General features: G+C 44.4%; 1 protein-coding gene across 2 annotated transcripts in view; it reads right to left on the reverse strand.

The window, feature by feature from the left end:
- LOC306921921 (uncharacterized protein) overlaps window positions 1-22,832 on the reverse strand; it is a 66,303-nt gene that overhangs the window by 12,335 nt on the left and 31,136 nt on the right. For both annotated transcript variants that reach the window (XM_079499237.1, XM_079499238.1), the window contains exons 3-23: window positions 18,950-20,849; window positions 14,778-14,839; window positions 14,177-14,206; window positions 13,817-14,019; window positions 13,164-13,274; window positions 12,451-12,743; window positions 11,731-11,943; window positions 10,034-10,132; window positions 9,080-9,114; window positions 8,907-8,935; window positions 8,019-8,053; window positions 7,634-7,753; window positions 6,998-7,129; window positions 6,706-6,747; window positions 5,786-5,935; window positions 4,220-4,384; window positions 3,400-3,553; window positions 2,765-2,847; window positions 2,206-2,359; window positions 1,067-1,350; window positions 153-469 (exon numbers count right to left, since the gene is read on the reverse strand). In XM_079499237.1, the coding sequence (XP_079355363.1) occupies window positions 153-469; window positions 1,067-1,350; window positions 2,206-2,359; window positions 2,765-2,847; window positions 3,400-3,553; window positions 4,220-4,384; window positions 5,786-5,935; window positions 6,706-6,747; window positions 6,998-7,129; window positions 7,634-7,753; window positions 8,019-8,053; window positions 8,907-8,935; window positions 9,080-9,114; window positions 10,034-10,132; window positions 11,731-11,943; window positions 12,451-12,743; window positions 13,164-13,274; window positions 13,817-14,019; window positions 14,177-14,206; window positions 14,778-14,839; window positions 18,950-20,849 (4,611 nt within the window). The remainder of the gene's footprint in view (window positions 1-152; window positions 470-1,066; window positions 1,351-2,205; window positions 2,360-2,764; window positions 2,848-3,399; window positions 3,554-4,219; window positions 4,385-5,785; window positions 5,936-6,705; window positions 6,748-6,997; window positions 7,130-7,633; window positions 7,754-8,018; window positions 8,054-8,906; window positions 8,936-9,079; window positions 9,115-10,033; window positions 10,133-11,730; window positions 11,944-12,450; window positions 12,744-13,163; window positions 13,275-13,816; window positions 14,020-14,176; window positions 14,207-14,777; window positions 14,840-18,949; window positions 20,850-22,832) is intronic.

Here is a 22,832-nt window from a genome sequence, read left to right on the forward strand (position 1 = left end):
ACTAAACCCAAATTATAATTATAAATAAATAAAAAAGAAATAATAAAAAATTAAGTAACCTAGCAAAAAGTAATCAAAAACGAAAAGGAAACAAATAACAAAACAGTAAAAAAAAAAAATATATATATATATATATATATATATATAGTAACCTTGTTTCTCTGTCCTTCTTGGCTCTCTCTCTCCTCTCTCGCTCCCGGAGCTCTCTCTTGGCGTCGCATTCTTTCTTCTTCTCCCTCTCTTCCTCCTCCTCCTCTTCCTGTGTTTTCACCCGTTTCGCCGCCGCCTCCTTCTTCTCCCCCTCCTGTGCGTTTACGACGCTGTCGCCTCCGTGTGCCCCGGAGGTCTCTGCTGCTCCCGCTGCCCCATCGCTGCCGGGAGGCGCCGCCGTCGTCGTGGCGTCGATGGGTTGGCTGGCCGTGCTCGTTCGGCATTCAACCAGCAGCGCGTCCACCATTTCTGATGTAACCTGAACAGGACATGACAAAATGAGCTTCTGTCCTAAGGGTAAGTGATATTCCTTTGTTAAACGAAAACTGTTTAAATAGCTCTATATTGTGAACTCAAAGTTCAGGCCTTTGTCACATTCATCTTCTAAAGAGCACAAATTCAGCCATTGGCATCTCTGCACAGACACCCCAAAGGCAGTACACATCCCAAAGGCACAGACTAGGGAAAGGAATCGCACCACCTCGTAGACACAATGCGGCTTCAGGAGTCCCCAGTTGATGTTGGCTAGTCCGCACTCTCGCATTGCTAAGTTCTAAATATGGGTTTCAATATATTTCCGTTCACCAGCACTAGTTGCAGCCCTACTCCGCCACTCAGATCCTCAAAGCCAGCACAAGCAGAATGACGAACACTTTCCTCACCTAGGCTATAAGACTGCTAAATAAGAAAATAAATCTGTTTTTTTTATTTTAGAAATAGCTTTAGGGTTGTAATTAGCTTAGTGTTCTTATTTATGTACTGTTTTTATTGTGCATTATGGAGCACCTAAACCTATGTTTTTCGCAGTGCATGAACTCGTACATCCTTGTGACAATAAAGCGCTTGAATCACATACCTTAGGACGCTCCACGTCGTCAGGGTTGCTGGACGAGACCTCTCCATCAACAGAGCTGGAGGGCTGGATCTCATTTTGTCCGGAGTTGGTCTTGTCCAGTCCTTCTTGTGAAGCCTCCTCGCCGGGTTTGCCCTCTGCCGGTTCTTTGCCGATCGGCACGTCGGTTTCTTCTTGCTTCACGTCCGCCTCGGCGTTGCACACCTGCGTGGCAGTGACGGTAGAAAGCTGCTCTCCCACCTTCACTTCGTCTTGGGGTTTGCTCCGTTCGTTCACAGCGGCTACACCTGTGACAGTTATGATGACATTTTAGTTGATGGTTAATTGTCATAGATTATCAACTATTATGTATGTATGTGTGTCGGGATATGGCAAAAAATGTATATAAAAATATAAATATCGGATCGGTATCGGCAGATACTCAAAATCGAATGATCGGGAAAAACATGATAGGGACGGGACATCCACGATACGATAATTGTGAATGTTTTTTATCACCATAAATCGCCATTTGATCGTTGCCGCTGCTCTCTAGCCTGGCTAATAAGCCAGACTCAAATCACACTGTTGTGTGGTATTTGAGTGTGGAGATGCTGTGTATGGATCTTGTTTCCCGGGGGGCGGGTTCAAACATTTTCTCTTTGACGCAATTGGTTAGAGCTACTGTCAGTCAAAGGTCTCAAGCATTGAACGTCACTGTACCAAAGCCTGCCCATATTGCATACCGTGTCCCGATTGGCCACACCAGTTCTCTGGTGTAGGAAATGGGCGTACAATTGAGCCTCTCCAGACCGTAATCCGCCGGCAGGCAATCTTTTTGCCAACGGCTGATTCGGTCTGGCTTATTAGCCAGGCTAGCTGCTCTCTGCGCCGACTCTCCACTTACTTTCATTGTCCTTCAGCTTCTTGCCGTTGAGCTTTTCAACCGCTGCTACGTGTTTTTTCCCCCACGCGTGTTCCAATGTACATTGGACAACGTTATCCCCGCACATGTGTTTTGTGAATCTGCGATATACATTGGGCAAGGTTCTTGGCGTCTGCCACGCACAGGACGTGGAAACAAACTACACAGCGTACTAGGACTTTGCCTTGGTCATTGTGAAAATCGAGAATTTCGTCCACCTCGGCGGTGCCAGTCTCACCGTCACCCTCCGTGTCTCCGCTGTCCACGACGACGTCTTCTTGTTGCGTCTCTCCCCCGGGGACAGTCGAGTCCTTCTCTCCAGGTGCCGCCGTGTCCTCCTGGCGAGCCGTGGCGGCGGCTGTGTGGCTGTCCGAGTTGTTGGCAGGTGACTTCTGAGGACACGTGGATTAAAGCTAAATGAAATATCACGACTGAAACATGTTGTTAGGCCAAGTCCTAAATAATGTACCGTTTGTGAAACGGCGGCGAAGAAGCATCCACAGACTAGCGCTGCGTTTCATCATTAATTATTAGCACAATGTGTACAATTATGTTTTGGTAGCCATGCAGATTGAGGATTTAACCTTAACTAAAAGTGTTGATTTTGACAACACATTTTCATATTTTAGTCATTTGAAATGTTTTAGTCGACTAATATCCACCGTTGATTTTGTTGACAAAAATCTGTTTTGGCTGGCCTTGATGGTGTCGTAATGGCTGATTTCACACTTGATTGCATTTTGAAAATAGCAGATCTACAAGCTCCCGACATGCTTCCATAGAAGGCGTTTGCAGACCTGCGTGGCAGTGACGGTAGAAAGCTGCTCTCCCACCTTCACGTCCTCCTGGGGTTTGCTCCGTTCGTTCCCAGCGGCTACACCTGTGTCACAGTTATGATGACATTTTAGTTGATGGTTAATTGGCATAGATTATCAACTATTATATACCATATTATTAGGGTTGTCCCGATCCGATCACGTCATTTTCAAATGATCAGAATCGGATCTGGAGCAGAAAAAACGTGATCGGGACATCCCTAGTACCAATATTATATCCATATCATGATATTAGACTGGATATCGTCTGTGATTATGTATATTATACTATTGTGATATGGCATAAAAATACTCAAAATCAAATGATCACAATCGGAAAGGGAGCGAAAGAACGTGATCAGGACATCCACGATACGATTATTACGAGTGTTTTTATCACCATAAACGATAATTATTGGCGGTTTGGTCCTTGCCGTTTTGCAACAGTGTTTTTTCCCACGTGTATGTTGCGATTTAGAAAGGGCAACGTTCTTGCCATCTGCCCAATGACTGTACAGTGGACAAAGTACACTGCGTACTAGGACTTTGCCTTTGTCGTTGCGAACCTCCGAATGTTGCGAATGTGTCCACCTCGGCGGTGGCACTGCCAGTCTCACCGTCACCCTCCATGTCTCCGCTGTCCACGACGACATCTTCTTTTCGCGTCTCTCCCCCGGGGACAGTAGAGTCCTTCTCTCCAGGTGCCGCCGTGTGCTCCTGGCGAGCCGTGGCGGCGGCTGTGTGGCTGTCCGAGTTGTTGGCAGGTGACTTCTGAGGACACGTGGATAAATGAAATATCACATCTGAAACCATTTTGTTAGGCCAAGTCCTAAATAATGTACCATTTGTGAAACGGGGTGGAAGAAGCATCCACACACTATCACTGCGTTTCATATGTACAATAATGACATTTTGGTAGCCATGCAGATTGAGGATTTAACCCATTTAGACCTGACACCAAATTCTACAAATGTCTTCTAAATCATGACAGTTTTCTGAAAAACCTCCGTTTCTATGTCAGTGGTGCTCAACCGTTTTCAAGGACCCCCAGAATTATCTGTATTTGGACGCGGACCCCCATCTGAAAATATGCTGTTCCAGGGACCCCCCAGAAGCAAAGATTTGAGTTAAAAACTTTCACTCTGAAAGAATATATTCAAATATTTGAGGCACATTTTCACGTTTTTTCAAAAATAGCAGACCTTCATAGCACGGCACTCGGTGCCGCACTATGAGCTTGTAGATCTGCTATTTTTCACAGCTAAATCATAACATAATGCTTAAAACATCAAAAGGGGTTCCCGCCCAAAATGGATTAACCTTATGTATTTTGGCCAGCTATGATGACGTCGAAATTAGGGCCGGACTTTAACGCGTAGATTTCCAGGTAGGTGGTGATGACCTTGCCCTGGGTGCTGGGTTTGGGGTCTGCCTTACCTTGGGTGCGTCCAGGTAGGTGGTGATGACCTTGCCCTGGGTGCTGGGTTTGGGGTCTGCCTTGCGGCTGAAGGACAGCGGGCAGGTCTGAATGATGCAGGGGTACCTCTGGAAGCGCTTGTGGACGGCCAGAGCCATGGCGGCAGTGGCCATCTCACAGATCATCTGACATGAGGTGGAAATGAGGGAAGATTGGACAATCAGTTCTCTTTAGAAATAAAATACAAGGGTGCATAAAGAAACATCTGGTGATCATATGCAGGGTGCAGAGTGTAAACAAAAAAACAATAGCTCAAGCTTTTAGGGGGGGTGATCCTACAAGGATTGTGATTGAGGACCAGGGTGTTGTGCGTCAATGTGTGTCTCATTCTCACCATGCCGTGGTTGAGGACCAGGGTGTTGTGCGTCAATGTGCGTCTCATTCTCACCATGCCGTGGTTGAGGAACAGGGTGTTGTGCATCAATGTGTGTCTCATTCTCACCATGCCGTGGTTGAGGAACAGGGTGTTGTGCATCAATGTGTGTCTCATTCTCACCATGCCGTGGTTGAGGACCAGGGTGTTGTGCATCAATGTGTGTCTCATTCTCACCATGCCGTGGTTGAGGACCAGGGTGTTGTGCATCAATGTGTGTCTCATTCTCACCATGCCGTGGTTGAGGACCAGGGTGTTGTGCGTCAATGTGTGTCTCATTCTCACCATGCCGTGGTTGAGGACCAGGGTGTTGTGCATCAATGTGTGTCTCATTCTCACCATGCCGTGGTTGAGGACCAGGGTGTTGTGCGTCAATGTGTGTCTCATTCTCACCATGCCGTGGTTGAGGACCAGGGTGTTGTGCATCAATGTGTCTCATTCTCACCATGCCGTGGTTGAGGACCAGGGTGTTGTGCATCAATGTGTGTCTCATTCTCACCATGCCGTGGTTGAGGAACAGGGTGTTGTGCGTCTATGTGTGTCTCATTCTCACCATGCCGTGGTTGAGGACCAGGGTGTTGTGCGTCAATGTGTGTCTCATTCTCACCATGCCGTGGTTGAGGACCAGGGTGTTGTGCGTCAATGTGTGTCTCATTCTCACCATGCCGTGGTTGAGGACGAGGACCAGGGTGTTGTGCATCAATGTGTGTCTCATTCTCACCATGCCGTGGTTGAGGACCAGGGTGTTGTGCATCAATGTGTGTCTCATTCTCACCATGCCGTGGTTGAGGACCAGGGTGTTGTGCATCAATGTGTGTCTCATTCTCACCATGCCGTGGTTGAGGACCAGGGTGTTGTGCATCAATGTGTGTCTCATTCTCACCATGCCGTGGTTGAGGACCAGGGTGTTGTGCATCAATGTGTGTCTCATTCTCACCATGCCGTGGTTGAGGACCAGGGTGTTGTGCATCAATGTGTGTCTCATTCTCACCATGCCGTGGTTGAGGACCAGGGTGTTGTGCATCAATGTGTGTCTCATTCTCACCATGCCGTGGTTGAGGACCAGGGTGTTGTGCATCAATGTGTGTCTCATTCTCACCATGCCGTGGTTGAGGACCAGGGTGTTGTGCATCAATGTGTGTCTCATTCTCACCATGCCGTGGTTGAGGACCAGCGTGTTGTGCACCGTTCCAAAGCGCTGCACCAGATTCTTGACCTCGGACGGGCCCGTGGGCGTGTTCGGGACATTGAAGATCACCAACAGGCTATAGTATGCCCTCCAGCCTACGGTCGCTAGTGCCCCCTGAGGCAGAGGAGAGGGGAACACCATTCCATCACTTAATTAAGCCAATTTAGTAAACTCAAGTTCAGGTTGAACCTACACAGCACAGGCAAGGAGGCCAACCGTAGTATCGAGGGCAAGACCACCAGGTTTCTGAACAGCTTCTACCCGGTTAACATCAGACTGTTGGTAACCATCAGACTGTTGCTAACCATCAGACTGTTGGTAACCATCAGACTGTTGCTAACCATCAGACTGTTGGTAACAAGGCCTGACCACTGCCTGTCATCAGGATGGCTTTGGACTTATTGAAGCGCTACCACCTCTGTGTCTAACCTCATGTACAAATTGTACCAGGTGAATTTTGTATGTAGATATATTAGATGTTTGCCTATCCTTAACATGTTTCTTATATTTCCTTTCTCATTGCTCTCCCTGACCGTCACCTCTCCCTCTTCTTAGTCTTTTACTCTTCATGAAAGCAACAAAACGATGGAGATTTGCACACAAAACATATTTCACCCATGTGTAAACCTGAGTTGTGACAATAAAGATGATTCTGATTAGCTCACAACGTGAGCTTGCAATCAACCTGACATTGAAAAATGAAATAAAATAAAATAAACTGCATTAACATATTATACCACAAGGATTGATTAAAATACAATTTAGATTATTTCAAATCAGTCTCGGGTTGCAGCTTTAAATCACATGGAATGCAACATATCACTTTTCTGCCCCAATTTGACTTGATTTGTGTCCATAATACAAGTGAAAGGCTGAATACTTACTAATGGGTCTTGCGATACCTTCAGAAGATTGTACAGCGCCACCTACATGAACAGTTAAGAGTTCTTTTCAGGCTTGGCTTCAGGACAACAGGAATGATGTTTGCTAGAAAACTGCATGGGGTCAAGTTATTTCCCCAAAAGATAGAAACCCTTTATGCAATGTGTGTATACAAATGTTTGAAACACAAATAGACATAAAACTATATATAAGCACTACACCACACCAAGAAATTATCTGAACAGATTAGGATAGTGGAGACGTAGAGGATGACAGATTAGAGTAGAAGCCTACCGGTGTGTTGCGACTGACAGCCTGTTTAAAGTTGGTCAGGGTCAACGGAGAGTCGTTGATTTTGGCCGGGATGAAGCTGTGGACCTTCACCATCTCCTCTGCCGTCTCTGCGTCTGGCATCAACAGCAGCGCCTGGCCAACACACAAAACAATCCCACCTTTCAACTTCAATGCTGTACCAACATTCTCACTTTTTTAACCACACCCTAGCTGAACATAAGCAAGTTCTGAACGTGTTGAAATGCGATGTGTGGCGAGGAGGACAAGACCAGACCAATTACAGACCTGTGAGGGACTTTGGTCAACAAAACATATTGGATTTAATTGGATTAGTGCAGAAATATCAGCCCTGGGCCACATCTCATATCGGGTCTAACGATAGGAGTACCTGACGTTTTAATTCGATTCAGATTCAGAGGGCTACAATTTGATTACGATTTGATTACACATGAATCACGATGCCAATAATCTAAGAATCAAGTGATATAATCTCCCCATACAGCCAAATGCTGGATAAAAAAAAAAGAGAGACTTGCCACCTGACGAAGACGTCAGGTTGAAATGTCATTTCATTACAATGTTCTAATCTGCCATTTCATTTGTTTTATTTTCATATGTGATGGACTTGGCACCCACCTTCCCTAGCTCTGGAGCCAGGATAAGGTCAGTGGGAGCGCCAAAGGGCTGGGCCAGTTTGATGACATCACTCTCGGTCCAGCCGGTCTCAGGAAGTCCAGTGATCAACACTGTGCCGTTCTGAAACAAAACAGCTTACACATCAACAATATGCATAGATAGAACATGAGTCATGGCTGAAATGTTTTGTCAGTCCTAATCTGTGATTTGTGAAACGGCAAGAAAGGAGTGCCTCCACACTAACGCCGTTTCCTAAACACATAACTATTATGTAGAATTGTGATGTTTAGATCATCCAAAAATGTTTCTGCCATTCCACATACAGAACAGAAATAGCAGTTCTTTCTCGTGCACCACAAATATCATATCGCTTAGACATACATACCTCTTCTGAACTCTTGGCAAGTTTCTGTCCATTTCCTGTAAGGGAAAACAGACAATCAGGACATGGAGACAGAATGAGCGAGGATGACTGACTTTAAAATCCATAGAACACCATAGATTGCTTGTGTAGAGTAACTTTGGTTCTAGAACTAGTTCTGTTCTAGATTCTTGTAACCTTGGTGCTTTCACGAAACTGCCCACGAACCGGCTTGCATTCACCAGTTTTCAATCGTCAATGACAGTAAAAGGTGACTTTCCACCAAAGAGACTCTTTCCAACTCCAACAGAGTACAACAGACTAGCATTTAGTTCAGCACAACCCAGTCGGAGAATGGAACATTTTGGTGCATGCAAAACAGCCTGCAGCGCCATCTGCAGTGTTGCCAGGACTGCTTATTATAAGCGACTTTGGTCTTGTTTCCCTGTAAAGTCCCGTAAATATTCCAACCTGTCGGCACAGCGATATTGACAAATACGAGAGCTTGTTGGCAGAAAACGCTTTCAGATTATTCTGCCGCTGAAGCGCCACCAAATCGGCTTGGTGGAGATCTGGCTGGTTTCCCGCTTTCTTTTTTTATGATGATTTTTCGCGTATTATTTATTATCACATCAGTATCTCCCAACCTGTAGAATAGTGACACGCCCACTTTGGTTCCCAGTTCAGGGAAAGAAAAAGTATTTTTTGGTTCCAGTTCCGAACCAACTTTTACGGTTCTGCACCAATTAAAAATGTCTGACCTGGTTCAAACCCGGTGGAAAAGGGGCCACAGTAGGAAATCTGAGACACAAATGAGGATGGTCGCTCAGCTAATTTCCATTATGGTTCTTGGTAATGAGGGTCCCATTTTGTCAGTGTTCTTCTCTCCATGGGTTTTGGGTGTTATCTTACCTGAATCCTCGCCACCTGTGGTAGATTTCCTGTGAAGAGAGAAACACAAGATTCTTTTCTTTTTCTTTTTTTACCTCTGATGTGTATGTGTTAGAGATGGGGGGTGAGTGAGAGGGCAGGAAGGCATTGAAGAGAAGGGAGAGAACACACAGGATGGAAAACATCTAACATACCCATTGCTGAATGTTGATTTGTCTGCTTCTGGTTTCTGAAAGGAAGGAGACAAAGCCATGAATAAAATGCAACAACTAGACTACCTGTATGCATCATACAAGAACCAAGCATCATTGAGACATAATATGTACGTAGATGCCGGCGCTGCATTGTCCACTGGATCGCATTGGCCAATGGAACCAAATGGACCTGTAAGGGTCCATTTGGTTCCATTTGTACACTCAAGAGTTTTGGGGTTCCGTGGCCTAATGCAATTGTTCTCAACAAACTATTAAAACAATTAATTGTAGGGGTCCCCAGATGATTAGTGTTTTTGTTTACTCAACAGAAAACAAACCAACCATTGTAAGTGTATACAGGCCAGGGTGTGACAATTTCATTACTTTTAAGTCATTTGTAATACCTATATATAAAAATAAAAATAAAATACAATGGGAACATTTGTGTCAAAAGTAATCAACAAACCATAGTCTATAAAAGGGTCAAACATTGGCCAAATTGTCAAATATCTCCGAAGAAAGAGGCAACAATCGGCTATTTTCAATATTTAATATTTTTAATAATCAGAGCAAATTGAGTGGCAAAGTGACTTGACAAAGTAAGTTTAATGTCGTTTAATGCAATCAGATATGGCTTTTCTGTTTGGATGTATGGGCTATCAAGGCCAGACAAGTATTTTTTTGGTACTCAGTCAGTAGGCGTTCCTGCATAATTTCCGGGTATGATGATGTCAAGCACATACCCTCTATATTATATAATATGTATCTGTGCAACTGAACTGCCTTTTTGGGAATGTTTTTTCAAAATGTTGTTGAAATGATTAAAAACAAAATTAACAAAATAAAGGGACCTATAAAATGTGTCTGTGAGTGACCCACAAAAGGGGCCCGACCCACTGTTCAGGAAAACAGTGGTGTAACTGTAAAATCCATCAAACGGTGTACATTCCATACCTCGGCTAAGGTGGCAGTAATGGTCTGGTCTCTGATGGACAGTCTGGTAGACCGGGCCAGAGCCCGAGCATCCTCTGCTGTCACCATGCACACTGACGCCTAGCAACACAACACAAACACATCCTGTTATTGGACTGCTATATGTCTACATATACAATATATACTATTTGACCAAGAAAAGTCATAACATTTAAGAGTAATATACTGTATAAAAATAAATGTTAAGCATGAGAGTAAACAAGAAATCCTGCATCCAAAATTGCATACAAACCATCTCCTATACCTATATTATAGTATAATTTACCAAATATGTGCGTCTGTCTGTAACTCTGCCTGACCGTTCGGTCTCAAACTTGCCATGTGACTTTGGTTCCAGGTGGTCCCCAGCTAAATGATGGAGAGTTGGCAACCAAATGGACCCTCATAGATTTTTAACTCTTGTGAAATGAAACTAAATGGACCCGTAAGGGTCCATTTAGTTTCATTTTACGCTTGGATCTGCGAGGCTAAATGTCATCAAATGGTGGTCCGTGGCTCAAATGCCAATTAATAATGGACCTTGATATGAAAAGGGTTGGAAATAAGCATGTGGTTTTCGGTTCAACTGGTATTAATTTAATTAAACCAACCGAACCGTTTTTTTATGTTTACCAACGGAAGCGGTCGCAACCCTCGCCGCGGTGCTCAAGCTTGACTGCTGCTACTGTAGGCAGTGCTGGGTGCCTGATGTAGCCTGCAGAGGAGCCCAGCACATACACAAGGTGTCAGGTTTCAAGTGAATGGGGGCAGGGGGGTGGAGCTGGGTGGACCACACTGTTGTTTGTTCACAATAAAGTTTCAATAGTTGTCACTGTACAATACTTTAAAACAGTTAAAACATGTTACACACATTTGTGCTGCTCTCATTGAAAACAATGTATTTCAAACTCCAGCTTGTCACACTCCAGGCTGCATGAACAGCGCTCGAGCGCTCAGTTTTCTGGCCTACAGTTTTCTCGCATACTTCCAACGGCTCTTCTGCACAATGGTAGCTTTGCTTTGCGTTAGTCAAAACTAAAAGCGAGTGACAGCGAGACGAGATTAACACAACATCGACCGTAGCAACGTCGACCGTAGCAATGAATGGAGACCTACTTGGAATCATTAAATCCATTATTGGCCTGGAGAAAGTTTAGATCGAGATGCGATTAAGTATCAGCAGCATTGTATTGGTATTTGGGGATGTTTACAGTTTGTTTTCACGTCCATTTGCACTCAGAGAAGTTTGAGTTTTTTTATTTTATTGAATACTTTGTAAGTGTTTGTAAGAAAAAGTACAGTTTAATACAATGCTTAAAGAATTGAGCCCAAGAAGGCAAGAAAATACTGGCTTGTTTCCATTTGTGTGAGCATTGAAAAATAAAGACAAATGTGTGAAATTTGTCACTCTGTTGTCCAAATTATGGTTGTATGATAATCCAACATGCATCACATTCACAGCTATGGTCACAGCTATGAAAGAAAAACGAAAATGACTCAAGTGCGCCCTCAAGTGGTCAAAACCCGGTTTTACGTTTGGTTTTGTTTTATTGAATACCATACTGGTCTTGTTTTTTTCAAACCATCACATCCTTAGTTGGAAACCACTGCTCTAATAGATGACTAGCCTCTTACAGTGTGCGCAAGTGTGCATTTTCACAGCAAAGCGGCAGGAGTACCTTCTGTCCATTGGCCTTCTCCTCCCTGCTGCCAGACAACACAACCACGTTGTTGATCTTGCCGAAGCCTCCGACCAGATTCTTGACCTCGTCCTCTGTGGCGGCGGCGGGGATGCCCGTCAGATAGACCAGACGAGACGCAACGATGTTGGACGACTGGGAGCTGGTGGTGGTGACTTTCTTCTTCTTCTTAGCTGGTGGAGCTTTGGTAGACTGCATAACATAGACTGTTTAGATTGTGGAAGAGCCAGGTACTATTTTTTGTAAATTAACGCATTATTAAGACCTGAGGCAGATTCTACAAATGCCTTCTAAATCAGGCGTTATCAAACTTTGTTTGTGCCAAAGACCCCCAAAATAATCATGTTAAAAAGTTCTAAGCATTTCACACTTTCAAGATTGTTTTAAAATGCTCACGAAGTGACGGGCTGTGAGCTTGATTATCCTAAGAGTACTAAGTACTAAGAGTATACTCACAGTATCAAATAAATCTACTACAACTTTTGTATTTGTCAAATATGTTAAAAAATGTCCAATATACAAGCTCACAACAGCCGTGAGGAGATTGTAGATAGGCTATTTTCAAAAGATCTTGAAAATCAGAAAAAAATAAAAAAGTAACACAGATGGGATCTGGCCGACAATTTGCTCTGTACAAGCTCAAAAGCTATATTATACAATTTGAAATGTAAAAAAAAAAGTTATTAACAAAACACCCACTGTGTCTACAGGCTTGGAGCTCGCTGGCTTAGTTATCTTGGTCCCAGGCTTAGCCACCGGTGTCTTTACAGGGGCCTTGGTGGACGGTGGTAGTTTGCGTTTGGCTGAGTCATCACGCTTGGCCGAGTCATCACGTTTGGCCGAGTCATCACGTTTGGCCGAGTCATCATGTTTGGCCGAGTCCTTGCGTTTGGCCGAGTCGTCATGTTTGGACGAGTCCTCGCGTCTGGCAGAACTGTCGGGTCTAGCAGTGTCATCGCGAGGACGCTTCAAGCCGTCACGGGAAGATCTTCCTGTAGCCACAGATTGAGGCAAAAGAGAGAAAAAGGAAATAATTAATAAAGAAAAAAAGACGGATACAAAGAGGATGGATAGTTCTCGTTAGGACTGTTGTACAAAAACTAACTTCCAGAGGTTTTCACAATTGTCAATGATGATGACCAGAGTACCCCAGGTCTCTGTAATAGGTACCTTCCTGTTTTAACTCAAGAAACGAGATTTTCAGGTCGCCAAAATCCATTTGGATGGCCATTTGAAATGTTAGAAATCTGCTGCAAAGCGCTGTAGTCCCACCTGGGAACCCCCCCTCAAGGACCCCTGGGGGTGCCCGGACTGCACTTTAACAACGGTGTGCCTTGCAGGTCCACATATTTCATGTTACTGGCTGGCCTACCCACCGCCTAGGCAATTTTAATATAGGATACCATGCAGACCTGGTGATTGGCTGGCTCTTCTCTCCGGTCGATGACCACTAGATGAGGAGGAGCGGCTGGGGCTGAGGACACCGCTGGGACGCGGCTCCATGCGACGGACATGCTCTTCTGCTACACAACGAACAAAAGGAAACATACGCAACATTTCAACGCACTGTGTGCTTCTAGATCGGCTATTTTTGCTACTTTTGTGATTCAAAATAGGCTAACAATAACAGAAATCAGAGGCAAATTCTATACCCTTACCTGAACAAATAAATATTACCGGTAAACACTTTCAACCTGCCAGTCATAATTGGTGAAAATGTATTCATTATCAATTTTTTAAAAAGGGGGCGGAGGGAGAAAGATCACACATTTTAAAAAATAACACCTTAGAGTGGCCGCTCTGAAATTGGGAGGTTGGGGTCCGATCCCTGGTCGGGTCATACCAAAGACTATAAAATGGGACCCAACTGCTTGGCACTCAGCATCAACGGTTGGATTGGGGGGGTAAGTCCCTGCGACTTGTACATCAAGCTGTCTTACGTTTCAGAAACAGGGGATAGGCTCCTGCCCTAGTGCCCTATGCGGGCCTCACGGACCTGCAAGGCTTACATACTTAAAAATAGCAGAAAGACACATTTCCAAGCTTGGTCTAGCATGTGCTGTACCTTGGTGATGAGGACGGTGGGCCTGGTGGTAGGGTCTGCGGTACTGCCTGTGAGGGTGGGGACCCCCTGCTCTGGGCTTACCAGGAGGAGGGCTAGGAGAATAGGACAGAGAGCGGGAGACAGAGCGAGAGGGAGAGCGCTGCTCCTTGGCTCCATGGTGCCAGGCAGGTCGGCTTTCATCCTGGACCGGAGACTGCTCCCTCCTACAGGAGGCGGATAGGGAATGGGAAGGAACGGATTCAAAAGGTTAAATGTAGTACTTTTAATGGGTCATCAGATCCATAAATAAACACAAAGTTATTCTTTTTTCAATCTGACTGGTTTTTCAAATCATACTGGAACATAAATACCAATACTGACCTTGGTAGCTTGGGCTTCCAGTCTGGGTACCTACACACACAGGCACACGCGCACACACAGAGTTAACACAAGTAGGCGTAAATACGATAAATTGTGCAGTGTCTTGCAGTTTCAAGTGGTTAATAATGCTATGGCTTAAGTTTCAGCTGTACTTTTTTTCGTCTACACCACATCTACTCGCCAAAAATAGCAGATCTACAAGTTCACCTGCTATTTCTGGCCAATGCCCTCCTGAGAATATAGATGCTGGGGTTCAAGTGGTTAATAATTCATTCTACTTTGTAGTGCTTTCTCTTAAACGAAAAACGGGTCCAAGCCTTGCTGAAACCATTGTTCTTTACAGTAACCTCACATTTGGAGGCAAACCACTTGAAATAAAATACTTTTTTTCAGTATGTTAGTAATCAGAGGGTGATTCAAGGCTTAAGCACTTAAACCCTATATACTTCATTGGCCGTTGCCCCCAGAGCTCTACACTAGATTCTCTAGTATTTCCCTCTACACCAAAATACAGGCCAATAGATTGGCAGTTTTTGCTTCATGTTTCGCTGTTCACCCCTAGAATAGGGGCGCTAGGGTTCATGTGGTCATGCCTCCTCACTTGTTGCGTAAGTCACGGCAGGCCGCAGTGTGCCCAACAGTATTTATGTGGTCAGTCCAATCCTAGGGAGTGAGAGAGAGCGAGGGAGAGAGAGAGAGAGAGAGAGAGACAGAGAGAGAAATGGCAAATTATCCTCAAGATATTTAGGTGTAGATACATTTAGCCACAAAGAGAACAGCATAGTAAAATGCAAACAAAATAATTGTTGGGGCTATAGACTTAGAAAAAGACCTGAGCTGTACTTCTTTCAGTCTACTCGCCAAACATAGCAGATCTAGTTCACCTGCTATCCCCCCCCCCCAAAAAAAAAAGATATAGATGCTGGGGTTCAGGTGGTTAATAATGCTATGGCTTAAGGTCCACCTACCATCTTAGATGGCAGTGTACCGTTAAGTGAGAGCAAATACAAAACCATTCATTTCAGCTTGCCTTCTCTGCAACACTACTTTACATTTCTGGTGGCTGCCGCCAGCTGTACATTTCAAGCTTCAACATGTTAAAAATACAAATATTCAGACATAATATATACACAGTACTTTTCTCTGGTGTGTCTTTTTTCTTGTTAAATCCACATCACAATTAGCTTACAACAAACAATACTTTCCAAATTATTCACTAGCACTTACTATATATTGTCGCTGTCGGTCAGAAACCATGTATGTCTTTATCTTCAATTTTATTTTTTATGATTCATAAATGAATGTCGTATTTTACAATTTGTAGTAGGACGTGTCAGACAAAACATTAAAATACCTGCTCACCTATAGTGACATGCCCAAAATAGGTACACCAGATTACGGTTGTCTAATTACTAAATAATAACTACATTGTCACAAACAATATTACTATAAAGTTTTTTTCCCCTGTAAAGTGATGGTTTTGGCCATAAGAGGCTTCCACCCCGACAGCCAATATATCGTTGCTGTTGTGCTGAAACCTCTTATTGACATATTTTATTAACACCCTACCTACTTGATCATACTACAGCGTCACACAAAAGTAGCAAATCGACAGGCTCAAGTCAAAACGTGTCAATTCCCGCCACGTTTTGAGCTCGTCGATCTGCTACTTTCCCCTTTTTGGTAATTTAATCCTGAAATTTGTTTTGGACATATGACGTTTCCACCCGACAGAGACGATATGCAAACATGATACTGAGCACATGGCTTTGACATGACATGATGTTACAAACAACAAAGCACTGTCTTACAAATAGGCTAAGAGCCAGAACAGAACTGACCAATGTAGATCATGGATTTTATCACAGAAATGTGTCGTTTTTTTCTTTAGCAGATGCGTTTCATGTCGTTTAAGATTCAAATAATTCAGTGCAACTCATCTTTCGTAATTGAGTAATTACAAAGAAAAAAATGACAGCGTTCACCGTTTTATAAAATAATAATAATGGGAAAATACATTTTAAACAGCTTTATTTTAATTAGGTGAAAATGACAAATTGGTTAGCTAGTTCTAGATAAAATATGCATAGAATGTTGTACAGGAATCTTTCCAGACAGATGTAGCAATACGATCCATCTAAGATCGGGACATGCCAATTGGATGGGGGGACCTTACATTAATTAATGTCAGGCTTTTCTTATAATTATAATGAAAATGGTGCTCGGGTGGGGCACACCCACCACCACAGAGCTTGTGGGTTCAAGTACACTGTGGTGCAACCGGCTTTGTCGGGCGTGAAAAAATAAAATGATAATTAATATAATTTTGTCAATTAACAACACATATCTGTATGCTCCCATTAGGAGTCGTCTCTTGCTCCGGGATACTTCCACACACGGACTTGGCAGACCGGGAGGCAAACCAGGGACCTTCAGGTTCCCAGATAGCCTCTCTGCCGACATAGCTACTGTGCAACGTGGGGTCTAGGGGTCCCAAACTAAATTATTGATCATTAATTTGCATCATTACATAAATAAATGACCATATCAGCCCAAACCAAATCAGTCCAACAATAAAAAATGTTCTTCGATTGAGGTCCCAAGACATAAAAAATAAAAATAGAAAGAACATCAAATGGGGGGGGGGGGGGGGGGTCATTGAAATTAAAAGGACATTGATTTACTGTAAGCGACTCAGTAACAGCAAGTTGCTGGTCCTAAATTCCAATACAAAATTAAAATAAAATACATGTAATAGAACTAAATGTATTGATATCCACACATTCGGTAACCTTACGAGTATGACTGTAATATTGCACTATGGACCCTAAATGTATTGGCACCATTTCATTACTACAGTAAGATTAATATTAATGATATTAAAGAACCACTACACCCAAAGTGATAGAATTAAACTGAACCGAGATTATTTCTGCAACAAATTATTTAGTTCTTTATCATTAATCTCATAACCTATTAAAAACAGGTTCTGATTCCCAACAGCAATCTAAAGACATGGTGCTCATTTGACTTTTTACACTGTTTTCTCTTTAAGTAAACAAAGGACACAAAAAAGGAAATTAATTGAAAATTCCGCTGGCTTATGCAGTCTATGGGGACGCAGTTTTTAGAATCGCAATATCTCGGATTCTTCTTCCTCGATTACAAAAAGTATGTTTTTACTTCCTGACAGTTTCTGGACAAATCGGCCTTCAATCTAAGCATCTCACCCTATTCAATACATGGACGGCACTCTGAGCCGTCCATGTATGGGGCTGTTGGCGGTAAATGAGTTAAGCATGCCCAAAAGATAACGATAGAAAGATCGGAAGTGGTTAAAAATCGGGACACATCGACTGCATAACTGCCGATACTGATAAAAGAAAAGTCAAGTTATGGCGGATAGGCTGTAGTTCAGATCACCATAAAATCTCCTGGTTTCCCAATAAAGAAATCCCACACGATTTTTGATTTTTAAACTTTCCTGCTTTGTAAAATATAAAACAGATCTTGGCTCATCTGGTCAACAAAAGAGTCCCCCTAATATTGTACATTTTGGGCTTGGTTTTCCCATCAAAAGGCAGTTATCACTATGTTGGGTAAATTATCTGATTCATAATTTTATCCAACATTCAAACCAATTCACCAAATTCACAAGACAGCCATTTAGCTATGAAGTTAATGAAATGCAACCATGTCAGGGTGGAATTTCTTAATATGACGTGAGAGCAAAATGGCCGCTATGTGAATATAGTCAATAGGAATGGTAGCTACTAGCTACTGGTCCAGTGGTTTTAACAGGGCACACCTGGACTTGTCTTACAGCACACCAGTGTGAGAACCACTGCCTGATCTAGTCAACATGGTCATTTGGAACCAGCAATACCAATAAGGGCCATTCTCGGCCCCACCCCTCTCCCATTGTTTACATTGCGTTTAGGATCCAAGATGGCCGCAGCACCAGGAGGGGGTGGAGCAGAGTTGAGCGGGCGGGGTCGACATATGCCCTTACATATGCCCTTACTGGTCTGCATTCAAGACACGTGCCTTGTGTCTGACACCTGACTTGTGTCTGAACACAGCTTTGATGGATGTGTTCTGCCCCCCTCCCCCATCAAACAAAATGTTTGGTCAAACCATATGGGCTTCCATTGGAAATGCATTGGAGCGGCCATTAAACACAGACACAAGACAGGTGTCTTGAATTTGTGAATGCAGCCCAGTAAGGGTATTATGTCGACCCCACCAGCTCACCTCCGCCCCTGGTGCTGCGGCCATCTTGGAAACTTAACACAATATAAACAATGGGAGAAGGATGGGGCCGAGAAAGGCCCTTATTGGTTTCAATGAAGAACAACAAAGGGTACAACCACATACCTGACAACTGCCTCGCAAAGGAAAATAGAAGACTTCAATTCAAAGAGTGCAGGTATTCCTTTTTAAAGGAGCAGTCCAGGTGGTGGACTCACATCCCAAAATTACCACAGGTTCTGGATACAAAAAGACACTTGAACTACAGAGGAAAATATCAGCACACTTCTTCTTACGCTCCCAAAACTTTATTGAAGACTGCAGAAAATAACCTTTCGACATGCTCGAGTTATTCGTCCATCGCACCTGACGAAGATATCGAGGCAGGTCGAAATGTTGTGTTCTTCAGTCTTCAATAAAGTTTGAAGAGCATAAGAAGACGGAGTGTGGATAATTTTTTCTTTGTGTGTATTCCTTTAAGGAGACCCCTAGACAATGAGACGATGACACGTTGGCACTCACCTTAGCCTGATCACACTGTGTCTCACACAGGGAGCAGGTGTGGGGGTACACCTTTGGAGGTTCTGCTGAGAAATCACATATCATGGTGGGAGTGGGCAACCTCGTGGTGCTGCCGTGTGATTTCGAAGCGGAGGACGACGATGATGAAGCAGGACGTCTGGATGACGATGTTGAAGAGTCGTTCCGTGATGTGGAGTCGTTCCGTGATGTGGAGTCTTTACGTGATGCAGAGTCGTTCCGTGATGCGGGGTCGTTACGTGATGCAGAGTCGTTCCGTAATGTTGACTCGTTCCGGGATGCGGCGTCGTTACGTGTTTCTATCGACGGGCTCGGTTTGGGCGCGTCCCTCCTGTAGTCGCGGTCTCGATCTGGACGGCGGGATTTGGGCGGCGGCTGAAATTCTCCCGGCGGCGACCGTCGTTTGTTTTTGTTAACGTCGCCACTTGGCCTGCGGTAGTCCAGGTCTCCATGCTTGTTAGGTTCAGCTACGGGCTGCAGACGAACCTGCCGCCTCTCGGCCATGTCCATTTTGTGTTTAGTAGCCGAGGATGACGGTGGCTGATGAGGAAATACCATTTTAACCTTCCTTTCACTAGACAGCTGCTCTCGTTTGAAAGTCTCTCTGCCGCCGCCACTGCCGTCGTCAGCAGCTCGACTGGCATGACCGTAGTCGATGACTTTTCCTGCAGTCTGCGTAACACTGAGGAGACTGGGCACGTCCGGGGACCGTGAACGCCCCTCCCTTAGCGGGGGGTGGGAGGCAGGTGGCAGAATTTCGTGGATGGTGCGTGATGCACTTTGTGAATACGAAGAGGACGACGGAGCCACGCTGGTCTGGGGGCCTGATTTATTGATCTGGATGTCCCGAAGGATGAAAGGTAAAGTGTCAGGGGTTAGTTGGTCATCAGGGTAGTGACTCAGGACCTCGAGGTCCTCATTGGAGAGCCCAAAGCTAGCCAAGATACTACCTGCACTTTCTGGGGTGTATAAACCCAGCATATCCACACCTCCTCCACTGCTATTTCCACCACTAACGGGGCCTCTAGCCTGAGGGGAAAGTGGACCATGGACTGGGGCATTCCACGCTTGCATACCTATTGCAGAGTGGCTGCTCTGGGGTTGTTGCGGTGGAGGCCCTTGATGGTGCTGGGGCTCATGGTTCACGGCGGATGGAGGATTGGAAAACAGTTTGCCAGGGTGTTGGTAGTTTGACCATTCAATACCTTGCTGGTGGCCTGGCGGATGGCTCTCAGAGTGAGGCATAGGGCTAGAGCTGTAGCCTCCAGATCTTGGCCCCTGGTTTTGGTTTGGCCGGTTCACAAGGTCTATGAGACGATGGTCCATGTCCCTGGAGCCCCTGATAGCCAGGGCTGACTCCAGCTCCTCAGGCAGCTGATTTGGACGAGGGTACTGGAAGCGACTCTGCTGCTGCTGCTGTTGATGTTGGTTGTGAGAAGGACTGGGCCTGTTGGAGAAAGACTGTGGTGGCCCCTGTTGCTGGCCATGGTGGTGATACATTGTGCTGCGCTGATGCGGAAACGTTCTGCAGTTTTTCCTGTTTGTTGCAACGTTTAAGCCCACTCCTGACACCTGTGGCTGTGTGCCGAGGAGATTCAGGATAGCGAGGTGAGGAGACAATGCAGCCGTTAAGCGGTTACTGCGATCACGCTGGCTGCCGAAAGTCACAGCTGCTAGAGCAGTGAGCTGCTGAAAGGCGTGCTGGGCCTGAGCTTCGAGGTGGACCAACTGCAGAGCTGCTGCTGCCGCTACAGCACCAGCTGCGGGTCCAAAGAGGCAACGGGCCCCTCTGGTGCCGGTGGTGGCAGCGCCAAATGTCCCGCTCTGGCCCAAACGGAGGGACTGAACAAGAGGCGACTGACTGTCTGTGAGAACAGCGAAGCTGGGAGATGAAAAGCAGAAATATATTAAAGATGAAGTTTTCGTCTTTTTTTTTTGGAAAATGTTTTGAGCTTAAGTCCTTGTCTGTTTTCACTGCTTCAGCTAAATGTTGTCAGTCTTCCTGTGTGGTTGTGGACATTATTACACAAAAGACATCTGTTAGGCTATATCGCAGAAAAATGCAGTGAGATTTGAGATCTCCTCCGTATCCAATGGATCCACCATGGTTGTCTTGCAGGACGGGAAAGCAAAGCAATGTTATGCAACAACAGTGAATCAACGAGAAGCATTTTCATCTCCAGGTAGCTTTAAATGAGCTTGACAAGGAACAAAAAAACAAACAAACACATCTAGGCCTGACCCTATAGACAACACTACCAGCACACCAGACTTAAGCTATGAATGCAGTTCCCAATCCAGACCTCCCATCTACATTAAATGTAGCCAAAGTGCAAGTTGTCAAAAAATGTTTAATTGCCAAGCAAATCGGTCTCTAGCTACTGCTTAGTGAGCACCCGGGATATGCTGACTTTTAGGAACCACGCTCATGTACCAGACACTGGAATCTAAATAATCTGATGTATATTACCGTTTATGGTATAAATATATCAATAAACACAGAATTCAAAAGCACTGACTACAATACATTATGCTGGATGTTAAGGACACACAAATTCAAGAGCCATTGAGGAGTTAGGCACCGTGCACCGTGCAAATTAACAAGCAACTACAAGTTTAGCCAATATGGCAAACTGAAGACAGGCCAGCCTATTACTGATGCATTCTAACAAATCATTGTTACACCATGTTGCACCAGCTGCACTCTAATGTTCCCATTAAAAGCTATTTAAAAGAAGCCATAGAAAATGGTATTTTTAGGCAAAATAAAATCAATAAAATCGGTTCCAGTATACCAAAATGTCGCAATTACTGGGATTTTGACCAACACCCAAAAACACATGTTGTACACATTTAGCCTTTAAAGGGCAACATAGTTAAAGCGTGCCTCTCGAATAAAACTTTACTTCAGGTTCTGCAGGCTTGGTAACCATGCTTTGTAAAAGCCAATCTAACGTATCATGTGTGTTAAGAGGCAGTTGGATAGAAATCGATTGACTAATCAATAAACTATCGAAAAACCATAACGAGCAACATGTCATCTATAAAAACTGACCTCTATTTAACTGCTTCTAGTTGACAAAGAGGTTCATTCACGAGTTAAGATCCATGTAGGCATAATAGGCATTTGTTTCCGTACAAAGAAGGCCAGAGGCTAAGAGGCACTTTGGAATAATTTACTGAGGCCAAATAGCTGTAGCTCACTGGGAAATATGTCACAATTGAGTACCACAGACGAGTCTAAGTCCAAATTTCATTCTGACCCCATCATTTATACATTATGGATAAATAGTGTGGACTTAGGGCCGATTCATACTCCTATTTTAGAGCCTAATAAAAGTCGGTTCGGCTCTGTAGAGCCTACAATGTGACGTCATTTGAGGTTCGGGGGGGCGGGTACCGTCCTAAAGTCGGCTCTTCGGTGCTACTGAAAATTTCTGACGAGCCGAAATCATTTCGGCACTAGAGCGCCGAAACAGCGGTAAAAGAGGAGTATGAATCGGCCCTTATTTGTCTGTGGCATTCAATTACTTGAGGTGTAAGAAACTACCCATGATGCCTCTGACCACCTCAACACAACACCAGACTTACATCCTGGATCAGGGCGTCTCCAGAACTGGAGCAGAACCAGGAAGTTTCACAACACACCAGGCAAAAATAAACCACATTTACAGACAGAAATTGCCTAATTGAAACTTAAACAATAACATGCCTTTAGATGCCGACTGAATTTGTGAATTTAGTGGTAGGCCTCTATAAAACGTTATCGGGACAGTATAATGATTTTACTGGCTTTCCTGCCATTCTGGAGGCTTTACAAGCCTTTCTTGGGACCTTAGTTGACGCTAATGGACAAGGCCGTGGG

The sequence above is a fragment of the Electrona antarctica genome, assembly GCF_951216825.1.
Source record: "Electrona antarctica genome assembly, chromosome: 4".
NCBI classification, from domain to species: Eukaryota; Metazoa; Chordata; class Actinopteri; order Myctophiformes; family Myctophidae; genus Electrona; species Electrona antarctica.